This window comes from Grammomys surdaster, unplaced genomic scaffold, assembly GCF_004785775.1.
Source record: "Grammomys surdaster isolate TR1022 unplaced genomic scaffold, NIH_TR_1.0 222, whole genome shotgun sequence".
NCBI classification, from domain to species: Eukaryota; Metazoa; Chordata; class Mammalia; order Rodentia; family Muridae; genus Grammomys; species Grammomys surdaster.
In genome coordinates this window covers 2,142,605-2,156,230 of record NW_021604667.1, presented here as the reverse complement: position 1 = coordinate 2,156,230, position 13,626 = coordinate 2,142,605, and the positions used below count along the sequence as shown (strand labels likewise).

General features: G+C 41.0%; 1 protein-coding gene and 1 non-coding gene across 3 annotated transcripts in view; both read right to left on the bottom strand.

Annotated features, from left to right (window-relative positions):
- Positions 1-3,124: 3,124 nt before the first annotated feature.
- On the bottom strand, positions 3,125-3,231 carry LOC114625818. Its single transcript, XR_003712137.1, has one exon. It is a non-coding gene; the product is annotated as a U6 spliceosomal RNA (small nuclear RNA).
- A 1,546-nt stretch (positions 3,232-4,777) lies between these two features.
- Positions 4,778-13,626, bottom strand: part of Lonrf3 (LON peptidase N-terminal domain and ring finger 3) — a 32,533-nt gene continuing 23,684 nt past the window's right edge. For both annotated transcript variants that reach the window (XM_028773143.1, XM_028773144.1), the window contains 5 exons: positions 12,835-12,956; positions 10,814-10,972; positions 9,064-9,226; positions 7,937-8,086; positions 4,778-5,237 (listed from right to left, as the gene is read on the bottom strand). In XM_028773143.1, the coding sequence (XP_028628976.1) occupies positions 5,082-5,237; positions 7,937-8,086; positions 9,064-9,226; positions 10,814-10,972; positions 12,835-12,956 (750 nt within the window). In that variant the 3' untranslated portion in view covers positions 4,778-5,081. The remainder of the gene's footprint in view (positions 5,238-7,936; positions 8,087-9,063; positions 9,227-10,813; positions 10,973-12,834; positions 12,957-13,626) is intronic.

Below are 13,626 nucleotides of genomic sequence, written 5' to 3'. Positions count from 1 at the left end.
GAGAGAGAGAGAGAGAGAGAGAGAGAGAGAGAGAGAGAGAAACAAGATTTCATTGCATGCTCCAGGCCTTGAACTCACTCTGACACTGACTTAGGCCTTGGACTTGCAACCTTCCTACTCCAGCTTCCAAAGCAGGTAGGATAACAGGCCTGCACAATTAAGCCCAGTTTTTAGTTTTTGACAGGGTTGACAGTGAACTTGTAATCCCCGTGCTTCAGCCTCCCATGTAGCTGGGACAGTAGTCCAATACCACCAGGTCCATCCCAGCCAATTAATTACTTTTCTAAGATAGAATACACTTTTGTAGACACAGAGACAACAGGAAATTTGTGTTTAATGAATGAACAATTTTTCACAAAGACTGTCTATATCACATTGCGATTACAATGTAGATGAGCTGAAACTATTTTGTGCAGATTTAGAAGAAGGGAACCCTTTTAAAGAAGTCAGGCATATAGAGGTAGTTGAATAGCATTGGTAGGGAGGGAGCGTTATCTTAATTTCCCTTCAACTCATGACCATGGGAAAGTAAAATGGCTGCTTAACAAACAAATGGAAACCAAACACATATACACACTTGCCACTGTTTGACTGGCTTGCTTGATATTTTAACCCTGGCATTACAAAGCACTGCATGTATCAATGAAACTAGTCTAACAACAGCCAATGGTGCCATGCTGAACTATTTACTATCTTTTTATCTCACTGGTTGTCATCATTTCTTGAACAACTGATGAATGTCCACAGACTTTTAAGACAATGCATAAGGTACAGTGTTGCTTTGTAAACTTCTGTTAATCACATTTGTGGCTGCAAACAGGCTTCAAATGCTACAGAGTCGTGAAGCAAAAAGCTTTAAAGTGACACCAGGAACAGCAGTTCCAGGCACTTCTCTTGGGAGGTTATTTTAACATGTTTGGAAACACCCACTTGTAAGTGAAAAGTTCTTCATTTTATCACTGGATGTACACAATCCAGATTATTAAGTAGTTAAGCAGTATACTGAATGGGACCTATCATTCTAAAAGGAATTGAATGTGTACATTGTGCATGGTTCCATTCCTGCCCTCTGAACATTAGAAATGCCAGAATGCAAGCCTGTGCTCTGTATACTTTGTAGAGCTGTCTTCTATCCAGAATCTAAACCTCACTCCTTAGACCCAAGAATGGGCTTGCAGCCTGCCCATTTCTACCTTGATGAGTTGAAATGGACACACAGTCAACAAGCTGGGAACTCAGGGATGAATCTATGGCTAAAATTCACATGCTGGAAATGGGAGTTGGCACAGGGAATGCAGGCTCCAGGGGGTCGTAGTCTATCAACAGGATACAACTTGTTGACAGGGGTGCAGTGACCCAGCCGTGGGAGTTCTGAGGCTTCTGTGGCTACTCACAGGGGATTATCTGAACCCAGGCCAGCTCCACAGGCAGAGGTTGCAGCACCACATGTGCCATCAACCCTGCTACTGAGGCAGCATGGAACTCGAAGCACTTGGCCTTCAGAAAAGGTAAGCTATTGGAATAGTTCTCTGCTCCCCGTAAATGAGGAGCAAACATCTTTTTTGTTCAAATTATCCACTGAAAAGTAGTTTCTTCATTTGTTACTTTCTACATTTTGCTGGTTTTTAGCTAGCAGCAATAGTACGGTACAAAGCAGAAAGGCATAAGGTCTGCTTGCTACCTAGGGTCTCTTTGTGTGTGTGTACACACGCACAGATATATACATACACACATACAAACAAACAAACATACATACATACATACATACATACATACCCACACACAGAGAAAATAATCTACAAGGTCTGGGTCAGTCATGAATTCAAGATAGAAAGAAAGACTAACCCAAGAAAGTGGCACTGTCTACAAGGGGTACTCTTGTCCTTCCAGCTGAGATATAAATTTTATCTCTGTATGTCTCATGGCTGAGCTTATAAACAGAACCCATCCGCAGGTGTTAAAAATGGTCAAGTTCAATGGATTAGCCCAAGTATGTACATCCCAAAGAAAGTCCAAGCCTACTGCAACTTGAGAATAACCCAACCTGGATCCAGGCTCAAAGGAAAGTGCTATTTAGCCCAGCAAAGATTTCCATGTACTCTTGGGTATTCTCTTATCAAAGGAATTGAACTTCTCAATTTGAGCTCTTAGGGGGTTTTGTGATTTGATTGTCATGTCTATTGAGTAAACATATATAATGCAAACTGTTCAAAGATCTGCTACATTGTGGGAACAGAATCAAGCTTGGCCATTCACTGAACATGTTACATAGGCATATTCTTTAAAATTGCAGCGTCTCTGTTTTCTTCTCTATATATCTAACAATGCTGTCTAAAAGGTTATTTCATGTGCTCAGGTGAATGAGATCACTCACTCAGTTTAGTACCTGGTACATGGTAGGTTTTCAATACATCACAGTAGAGCCTGTTATTTGGGGCAGCAGAAAGAAATACTATTGGCTACATGCAAACTCCATAGATGGTGAAATCTAATTGTTCTGAAATCTAATTGCTCTAATCGTTCTAGTTGACATTCTCAACATATGAAGAACAGGGAGGGGTGGTTTGGTTATTATTATGGAGCTAGAACTTAAGGCTTCCATTCTATCAAGAATTCTAGATGTCCCCCAATATAACACCATTTTTTAGCCCAAATTAAAATGGGAACAGTTTTCTTGGCATAGAAATTAGTGTCTACATCTAACTTTCATTTTCTCTCCAGTCTTTTAATTTCCCTTACATTTCTTTTATTTTTACAGTACTGGAGAGAGAATCCAGTGTCCCAATGCATGTCAGGTAAACACTAGCAACTGAGATATATCCCTAGCTCTACTTTGCTGGTCTTAACCCCAACAGGAGTCACTTGCAAAGTATCCAGTTGTGGTCTTAGAATCAGTGGTTTGAATTTACAGTGGGGTGCAAATGAGTATTGCAAGTAAAGGCAGTGCTTCTCGCAACTGTAGACCATTGATGATATTCTGCAATGTGGCTGATAATAATTATAGTTTATCAAATATCTCCCATCATCAAGGCACTGTGTTAAGTAATTTCTGACATGTCCCATTTAATGTTCCTAACAACAAGCCTATATGCTATTAATATCACTGCCATTTCTTCTTTTAGTAAAATATATAGAACACTACCCAAATTTGCCTACTATCTTTGTGAAGGGGCCATGCTAATCTCCTCTGTTTCATTCCAATTTTAGTATATGTGCTGCTGATGTGAGCACAAGTAGCATTTCATATATAAGAAAACTGGGACTCAATGGAAGTTAAATTACTCGCCAAAGTAACACATGTAGTAAGTGGAGAAGCTTGTTTCCGCTCTCTAAGCCCTCTAGACTTTAACTTGGATAGTATCTACTTCTGTGTTTACATTCCGTACACTTGCATCATTCTTCACCAGCCCAGATTATTGCAAACATCAAATCTGGCAATGCTCTGACAACACAGCCTCCATCAAGCAAGTGCCAGTGATAAGTTGCTTTCTGCTTTAATGAGTCTCTTTCATAGCATTTAGAGGCCATCTCTCACACACAATGCACACGCAAGCCCCGCCTCTTCCATGTTTCTGGTGGTTATAGATCCCAGACTGATCCTTATCAATTTTCTCTCTCTCTCTCTCTCTCTCTCTCTCTCTCTCTCTCTCTCTCTCTCTCTCTCTCTCCTCTCTTCCTCTCTCTCGTTAACAGAGTGTAGAGGGGCTACATATGAATAACACACCATAGCTGTCCAAAATCGGGAGTAATTTGAGTAAGAAAGAAAATGTGACAATTCACCTTTCCTAACTCTCATTTTCTCCTCTGCCACGATAACACTCCCACACTCTATTTTTCAGGTTTCTCTGACACCAAAGGACTCAGACTGGCACTATGTAAGCTCAGAAACACTACTCCCACCTCTTCACTGTCTTTTCTCCCCCTGCATTGAAATCTTTGGCCCATCGTTACCAGGAGGGAAGGCAGTGTTTACATAAAACCGTGGATTCATTCTCTGGATCTTTTATAGTGATTTAAAAGGGGTTCTAACCTATCCAGTTTCTTCATACTTTAAGAAAGAAATAGTTACTCAAGTATTTCAGCACATGTGGGTGCAGGTTTTAAACTTCAGAACTCAGAAGATATGGGAAAGGCACACCAAACTGAAAGTCATTCCTTCTTTAAAAAAAAGGTGAATATTAAACCTATAATAGATTGTAATAAAAAGACACCTGTAATTCCTCTTTCTGATCTTGAATACTTCTCTCAACCTTATTCTGTACTACACATGGAAACTGGATTCTTTTACTTTACTTTGGTATACCCCACAATTTATGTCAAATCAATTAAGTATTTTCTATTCCTTAATTCAAATGGAAAATGTGGAATTTGTGAAGATACTTTAGAATTCTTCTGAAGTTCTTTTAAACTTAGTCCACTAGAAAAGACCTGAACTATATTAGAGTCTAAGAAGTGGGATTAATTCAACAAAAACTGAATAAAGAAAGAACATTGCACATGGTTAGTACTGTTATCCTCCCTACATACATAGTCAGCCACATCAATAAATAAAGCAATGGACTGTTCAGTAATGTACACTTAAACAGTTACAAACGTACATGTAGAAAAAGGACGTAGTAGTGCAAAAAATAAATTATTAAAACAGAAAGAAGTATGAACATTATTTTACACAATGCTTTATAAAACCTGAACCATTTGAAATAAGACCTCAAGTCAATGAAAGAACACAGCAACAGTAGTATCTCTGCTTGACATTTCAACCACACACTCATTCAGCTATGAAAGACAAGTGACTTTTTAATTTCAGAAAAATTGATGCTAAACATCAACTCTTTTTGGCCTCTTCCACACTTCTGCTGTTTGTGTGCTAGCATAGTGTGTCAAGAAGCAACTGAACAGAAACTCAAAACAGGTCACATCCTTTTGGTCTTTTCTACCTGATTTCTGTGTGGTCAAAAAGAATAACATCTCTCTAGGGTACTAGCGTTTGTTAAGGTGTTATTGCAATTAGATATGTTTACAAGAACATTGCCCCAGGGCAGTGGAGAGGACAGAAATTCCTCTTCCACAATCCAGTCCCATTAATTTTGGTTTCTCGATATAAAGGCCAGGATACGCCGAATACCATTCAGTCTATCCTTTAAGGACCTCATTGCTAGGAAGGGAAGCTGAGCTCTGCTTTCCAGGGGAAGAACTGCCAGTGTCCACCAGCACCAGGCTGGACCATTTGGATTAACCTGCAACAGAGAAACAGAGTTCATGGATCCCATGCAGTCCATGTATAAAAGAAGTCCACATGCAGAAGGTAAAACATTCCACATGGAACTGCTTCTGCATGTGGCAGAGACTGCTGAGAGTATCCAGCATTTTTCTCCTCTCTTATTTCAGCTAAGCATACAGTTACATGGTGGCAGGGGGTGAGGAAAACTGTTATTTCTCAGGCATTCTTGCAGTTAGGTGAGATCATAAGATCAAATTTTGGCTAAAAACATAAAGAGAAGTGATACGCCTATGTTCCCAGTCATCTTATGTATGGGAAAAGAACATGTAATCTCTGCCTTCCTCTTTCTTCCAATTTTTCATTTCTTTTAAAAAAATTTTTATTACTTTATGTGTATGGTGTTTTGCCTGTATGTATGTCTGTACACTACAGAAGTCAGAAAAGGGTGTCAGATTCCCTTTAACTGGTGGTTGTGAGCCACCATGTGGGTGTTGGGACTTGAACCTGGGTCCTCTGGAAGAGCAGTCAATGCTCTTAACCTCTGAGCCATCTCTCCATCTTCTCCTCATTTCTCTAGGAAGACTGAAGACATGGTGATTATCAGTCTTCGTGAATCAAGAAAAAGTAACCTTCTAAAGATGGCAGAGCTATGTAATGGAAGAGCCCCGGTTTCTGAATGCTTATTTGAATATAACTGCCTTAGTCACATCCATACTTAGTACTTGTTAAACCAAGCAAATTAACATTTTAAAAGATGCACTATGCTCTGTAGGGAGTATGATTTTAGGAGATGGAGTACTCACTACTTTGTTCCTTCCACTTCTAAGGATCTGGTTAGGTCCTTTGGCCTGATCCATTTCAAATTTGGGCCTTTAATCCTATGACTCTTTGGGCTTGGCATGTCTTTTAACTCTCATCATTTTCTTTCTTTGGTGGAAGGCTGTAGTCTAAATATACCATGTCACTAACAGAACTATAGCTATCTTCTCCCCTGGAATCAAGAGCTATGATTTCCAGTCTCAAACAACAGCAACCAAACATCCCAATTAGAAAACACATTTGTGTTAACCCTCAGGTTTTCCTTTTAAAAAGACATTTCACATTCCTTATCAATCCTTCACCAGAATTCTCTTTGTCATCAGCTTCCTGAGAACATGGTTTAGACATTTATTGCTAAACCTCAAGGGAGTTTTTTTTTCCCACAACTTTCAAAGCAAGTCAGCTTTCAGCTTATAGAGAAGCACATGTGGCTGACCTAACTCCTTCCACATGAGGTTATTTTACTCCAAATTATTTCATGTGTTTCTCTCTCTGAATGACTGTGAACTCTTGTCTTCTCTGTCTCTTTAGCTTCATCTAGACACTACCAGGTTGATCCTCTGAATTTTCCCAGGATCAGCAACAGATCCTTAAGCTGATGTTAATACTGTGGCTGTTTCTGAGAAACCTCCCACTAAGGTACAACATCCTTTTTCTCGGAACTGCTTGGGGCTACAGGGTTAGATATAGCAAGCTGGATGGGTTTTTGCTGCTGCTGCCACCACCAAGGCAACAAGATAACAAAACTAATAAGGAAGGAAATGATTTGAGCTTGCTATGTCATTAAGGCCTTATGAATCACACTGAGGCATCTGTGTTTTCTCCTGTGGAAGATGTGGTTAGCATTGTTGATCTCTATCTTTTGCCTGACTGGGAGAGAATGTTCCCCAGCAGGTGAAGGGAACATTAAGCTTGAACATGACCTTGTTCGGAGTTATGCTGTTTTCTTGAGTCACAACAGCCAAGAGATGGATCACCAGAAAGCACTTGTTGGCCTTGCTCTCTTTAGAACATGTAAATGATGATGCCTCTGTATCAGGAGGGGGGAAAAGCTACTCTACTCTCTGGTCTGAGGGAAGCAAGGCACCTCGGCCAATTAGGAAACAGAGAAGCATTTTGGAGCCTCAGAATGTAAGAGGAGGAGGAACTTTAGAGATTCTTAATGATCCATTCTGATTTTAGAGAAAAATTGAAAGAGGGGAAGGGATTTACCCAAGGTCACAGTTAGAAAGATGCAGGCAAGGCTTGGTGAAACCAAACTCTACCCACTTTCCTAGCCGACTGTGGATCTGCAGCTTGAACTCACGGAGAGCTGGTTCACATGGAAGACAATCCAGTAGAACCTGACAAACTATGTCCTTGGGAGTCAGCTATCTCCAGACCTGCTCAAGCTAGGAAAAATGGTGAGGGTCTAGACTTGCAGGGCTATGCATAGATGGGATGGACATGAAGGTTTCTGCAGCTGTGTTCTTATAGGCTAAGTGATCCTACCTCCTAGCTCCTGCAGCAATGGGGACATGAAGCTGGCTGGAAGTAGTAGCCTTGGGTATCACCTCTCTTACTCCCTGGCCTTTGCATATATCCTGTCACCCTAACACTCTGGATGTTATGGTGTAGCTCTGGATTCTGTTGGTATCTGTGCTCCCTTCCTCTAGTCTCACTTATTTCTCAATATCTGTCTTAGTTCCAAGTTCCTACTATTTATCACTATTCACTCAATTCAGACTTGGGACCCTTACTCATGATGCTCACTCCCTAGCTACACAATACCATACGGATTCTGTCCTCTTTTCTGCACTTGACTTTCTGCATGACAACTATATACTCATCTAGTCACAAACCCTGGACATTCCCCCCTGGTGGGGCAAACTATCATAAGCAGATATTCTTATATACCTGGGGGTCTTCGTCTTTCTCTGGCATTGGACCAAAGTGATTTAGTATCCGATTCTTCAGAGATGTTTTGAGTGAATGAAACCATGATGATGCTTGCTCATACACACAGTTGTGTAACCCCATGAGTTCAGCACAATCGTCTCCCTGAACCTGAAACCATCAGAATGAAAGTGAAGCAACCTCCATCTCCTCCATCTGCCTCAGAACTGTTTTCGACACCTGACTCTTTTTTGAGACTCTGACCTGCCTCCCCTTCACCCATCTGGCTTCTTCCTGTGTAAGATATGGAACACCCAGCACCTGGTGTACCAATATGGCAGAGAAAGCAGAAAGACAAAAGGTTTGAGGCCAATGCCTGAAACAGCAAACAAAGAGACACTCAGAAGCTTGAGCTGGCACAGCTGAAGGCGCATGAGTGAAGTGCATCATAGTTTAAGCCGCACCTCTGCCCCTTCCATTTTTACATCCATTTCTTTCCTATTCACTGGGAAGGTGGATATGACTATATGTGTGCCTCTTATGTCTTCAAGAGCAAATGCATTTACCCAATAATCATGTATTAATACACTACATAAGAAATATAATTGAACATAGGGTTACTGACCTCTTTATCTACCCATTAACTCCAAAAAGCAAGGATTAATTGGACATGGAACCATTTTTGCTTTCAGAGATGGCAAACAACTCTGATTTAGGAAGAGTGCACTTGGAGAGGCTGCACATTGTAAAAATGCAAATTTGTATTTGAATCAACAATAATCACAAAAGAAATAAGTTGGAAAATATAAATCAACCCATCTTTAAAATACTTATGTGTATGTAGATCCCATGCTAAATCGAGCCCTTAGTGTTCCCAGCAAAGACCTAACACAGGCTGAATGGGCTCAGTGATTAGACTAGACAAACATTAAGCACAACTACAATTCAGCTAAGCACGGAGGAGGACAGGAAAAGGGAGGACTATGGGTGCAATTGGGCAGCAGTTCAGCAGCATTAACTCAGGAGCAATTTGGTGAGAAACCCCAAGGCCTCAAGGCAACTCTGAGAAACCCCTTTGCAATCATCTTTGTATATCAAGCTACATTGATAATTTGGCATCTAGGTTTCTTGGCACTGGCCACTCTCACCTTTTGATCTTCAATGTATTCAATGTCAGCAGTGTTGTAGCCATCCCGTTGACCCTGATGGAGCACTTTGAAGCGCCTCTTGCCTATGCTGTCAACCACCGATCGGCCATCAGAAAAGAACTGGACATTTCTGATCTCTAAGATGCAGCCATATTCTGCAAACCTGTTTATTGAGAATCAAGTCAAGAAAGTAGATTGTTGGTGAGTTCTATTGTTATTGGCCTGTACCCCAGGCATTCTCAACACCTTGAGCTGATTGCTACAGGATTTCTATGCCCAGATCTACAACTGCGGCTACACAATAGGAAACATCTGTGAAAAAACAAAGACATGAACATAATGGAATAATTGCTAACATTTGTTGAGCACATACTATGTGCCAGTACTATGACTTAAATGTTTATCCTCCTCAGATCTTGCGTTGAAATTTAATTACCATTTTAACACTGTTAGAAGGCAGAACATTTAAGAAGTGATCAGGCCATGAGCTCTCTGCCCACATAAGTGGATTAATTACTGCAAGAGCACATTCATTGTTAATAGGCAGGTTGGAGTCACCGTTTCTCACTTTGTCTTTCTACCATGTTAGAACACAGGAAGGCCTTATCACATCCTGAACATGATAGCACACAGTTATAGTCCTAGATACAAAAGAGGCTGTTAACAGGAGAATCACAAATTTGAGGCTTGCTTGGGCTAGTTAGTGGTACCTAGTCTCAAATTAAAATGAAACCAGCTTGGAATACAGCTCAATGGTAGAATGCCTGCCTAGCATGTGCAAGGCTCTGGATTTAGTCCTTGGTACAAACAATGCCTATTATCAGATGCCAGCATATTGGTAGAAGACTTCATAGTCTTGATAATTTTAGGGACAAATTTCTGTTGATTAAAGCTACATGTGTTAGCTCACACCTGTAATCCTAACACTGAGGAGGCTGAAATCAGATTTCTATGAGTTTGCTGTCAGCCTAGACTATACTGTGAGCCTCAGGCCAACTTGGATATATTATGAAACCCTATCTCAATAGTGCTTACAATACAGCATTAGGTTACAATAACCAAAATGGTTTCATTCAGACAGGAACTGTACTTAGTACTTGGTATGCATCAGTAGCTCATCGATTCTCTCAATAAGCAAGACCAGTTAGGTAGGCATACCATCATGCTCACTTAACAAAGAACCTGGAGACAGAATGGCCAAATGATTTGTCCAATGTCAAAGGGGCTCCAAGGCCAGGGCTCAAATGTAAAAATGGGTTGTGTAACTTTAGGGCTTAACACTCTTTACAAGACAATAGGTTTTGTCTGTGATGTTTATCTCTGAGACAGGCTTTCATGTGTTCCAGACTGTCCTTGAACCTCATATGTAATCAAGAATGACCTTAAACCTTGTATTCTCTCCTCTACCTTCCCAGTGTTGGGATTGTAGCTGTGCAATACCACTTCTGGTTTATGCAGTGCTGAGGATTGATGTCAGGGCTTTGTGACTGGTAGGCAGGCCCTAGCCTACAAGACAAGTTTTACAATGTATGCCACCTGCTGGATGAAAGATTCCCTCTAGGGTTCTCTTAGATAGGGAGCTTCTCATACTGAAAAGCAGACACAAGAGAGACTGTCAACCTCACAGAAAATTGGTGTTTCGAGCTGGCTAACCTCACAGACTTGTTGACCCCACCTCTAGGAGCCTTCCAAAGTAAAACAGAAATACTTCTCCAGTCAACTTTCCTCTTCTCTAGGCCTCTTCACTTACCCTTTGACAGGATCTCCAAGGCACATGCCAAACTGTCTCGTGCCTGTCTCAATACATCTCCGAATCATCAGGCGGTAACAAGGCTCAAAGATGTGCAAGGGGCAAGGAACGGTGGGATAGGCCATGGTACACACAAAAATAGGCACATTCTTATTTAAGCTGTCAGGAAGAGAAGATGAGATGGATCTCAATCCAAGGTGGCATAACACAGAAAGATTGGTCAAATGTCATGATATAGTTCCCTTGGAGAAAGACAAGGAGCCATCGAATTTTAATGGCTGATAGAAAAGCATTGAAATGCACCTGATGCTGTAGGCCAAGACCCATGATCCAGTGCAGACTACACCAAGGCTGAAATTCTAAACTGTCATTGCATAGTCTAAGTTTGTTGATTAGTTCTCTATAAACTTACTGCGCATGACAGCTCTGCTGCTACTTCATTTCTCCTCTCCCTCTGTTCCTCCTTCCTCTCCTTTCTCTGCCCAAATGGACAGATTAATTGGAGGCACTTTGCTTAGGGCATGAAGAAGGTGGTACCGGTGGTATACATGCACCAGTTTTCATAGGAGCAGTAGAAAACCTCCTGGAAAGTCCTTATATTCATCTCCAATTTGCAAAGCCTTCAGAGATCATTCAGAGCAGATTCAGCCAGGAGGAGTAGCCAGCAATAGACTGCCAAGAATAATGTATTCCAGTAATGCTCAAATGCTCCTGGACATCAGAATAATGGTAGACACTTAAATCTAGATGACTAGGCCTCCAGAGTTACTGATGCATTCACTCTGGAATTGGGATACAGGAATCTGCTTTTCAATAAATACCCTTGAAATTTCATGCATATGGCCCACTAGGAAACCACTACTGGGCCTGCTCTTCATAGATCCTGGTCCTCTGAATCATCTAGTAAATCCAGTGGCATGAACACTACGCCTAAATGGGCCAAGAAATGTATGGCCATTTGCCATCTGCCTCCATCTTAAAAGGGGTTAGGTCTGAGATGCCTTTAGACAGAAAGCCCCTCAGTATGCTCCAGGAGTGATTAGTACAACCTTAAGTGATAGCTGAGAAAAGGATTGAGAGAGGTTAAAGGTAAAGTGAAGAATCAGGGAAAAAAGCTAAAAATGTACAGGGTAGTTTCACTATAAAAGTCAACGAGAAACAAAGATTTCTAGTCTCTGAGAAAAATATTATATGAGCCAAGAGGCACATCCAGACCAACAGGATGCACAGTTCAACAATGATCTCTTCTCAGGGGGCATATAAGCAGAAGAGATTTTTTCCCCCTCAGGAAAGAGTTCACCTTCAGAATGCTGAGAGGACCCTTGTGGAGGGCAGGGAGGAGGGCAGCAGTCAGTGGGTCCGGCCTTAGCTATCATTTCCTGCTTTTTCTGCAAAGCGCACAAGAGGTGCACAAGAAGATGCAATTATGTCTTCATCCCGACCCTTCACCTCTCACACTATGTGTAGCAGAGGAAACACGCACAGGCGCTATTGTCACATATTCAGTGCTTGCTATGCACAAACTCTCTGGGTCTTCAGAACAAGTCTATAATGTAAATGCTATCTTCTTCAAGTTATCTAGGACTACAAAACATACTCAGTGATGCAGCTGAGTATTAACTCCAGGCATGTGCATGCGTCACACGACTCTTTAACCATCCCATCAGCTGCTTAAGGACTCAAAGGAATCTTCTAGTTGTTCCATGTGGTCTCCTAATTAAGCTGCTCCTTAATTCACTCCTCATACCATACGGTCCCTAGTGCTGAGATGTATCAGGTGACTCTGTGGTTTGGCTGTTGAGCTTCTTTGGAAGCATGCTGGTAAAAGTTTAACAACTGCTTCTGAGGGGGATGGAAGGGGCAGTCTATAGCACTTGTTGACTTCATGGTGTAAATACTCTCACCATGGTTATTTCAAACAGTTCACATGATATCATTTGAGTAAGGAGCTGGTAAGAAATGTGACAGTTTTTGTGAGCTAGTGTGCATGAAAAGGAAAATAGAGAAAAGTATATACATACTTAGAAAGTTCTTCCATTTCCTCGTCATAAAGCCTCTTTCGTTCCTTGAGTTCTTCTGGCAGGAACTTAGCTATGAGTTCTTCCATTATTACATTTTTGCTATATTTTCTTGATGGCAAGCACTAGAAGAGGAACAAGGTAATGAGCTATTGTATGGCTCACAGAAAACCCCAGAAAACTTTGGACCAAGCCCAGATAGTAGTCAAATCACTAAACGTTGTGATTTGGACCCACAATGTGCAAGCTAATACAGCCACAATGTGTGTACCTTCTGGATATTAAGAGTTTTGATTTTCTTAAAAAATATACAATTGATCCTTTAACATTAGAAAAAGGTATTTTAAAAAGGAAAATAAGGCATTAGACTTTTGAAAATCTCACAAATGAGCTAGAGCTTTGGATTTGAGATCATGTTCCTGTTTGAAGTAAAGAGGGGTGGCGCTTATTTCCTTTTTGCTTTCTTTATTGTTATGTTTACAAGCTCTCTCTGGGAAGTGCTGAAAGACTCTGGTCAAAGGATTCAGGGAACCAAAAGGCAATGTTCATATATTCTTTCATATCCTGCCCCAACCTCCATCCCAATTGAATGCCTGGCTCTTCAATACTACCAAGCCTTTAAGTCTTAATTTTAGTTAAAATAAATACCACACAAACGCTAACAGCCAAGTACAGGTCTTGTCAAAATGCAGAGAACAATTCACTGTGTGGTGCTCATCCTCAATTGATACAACTACAACACAGCCCCTACTTGTAAGGCTCAGGACATTCCAGATGAGGGAGCAGAAAGATTGG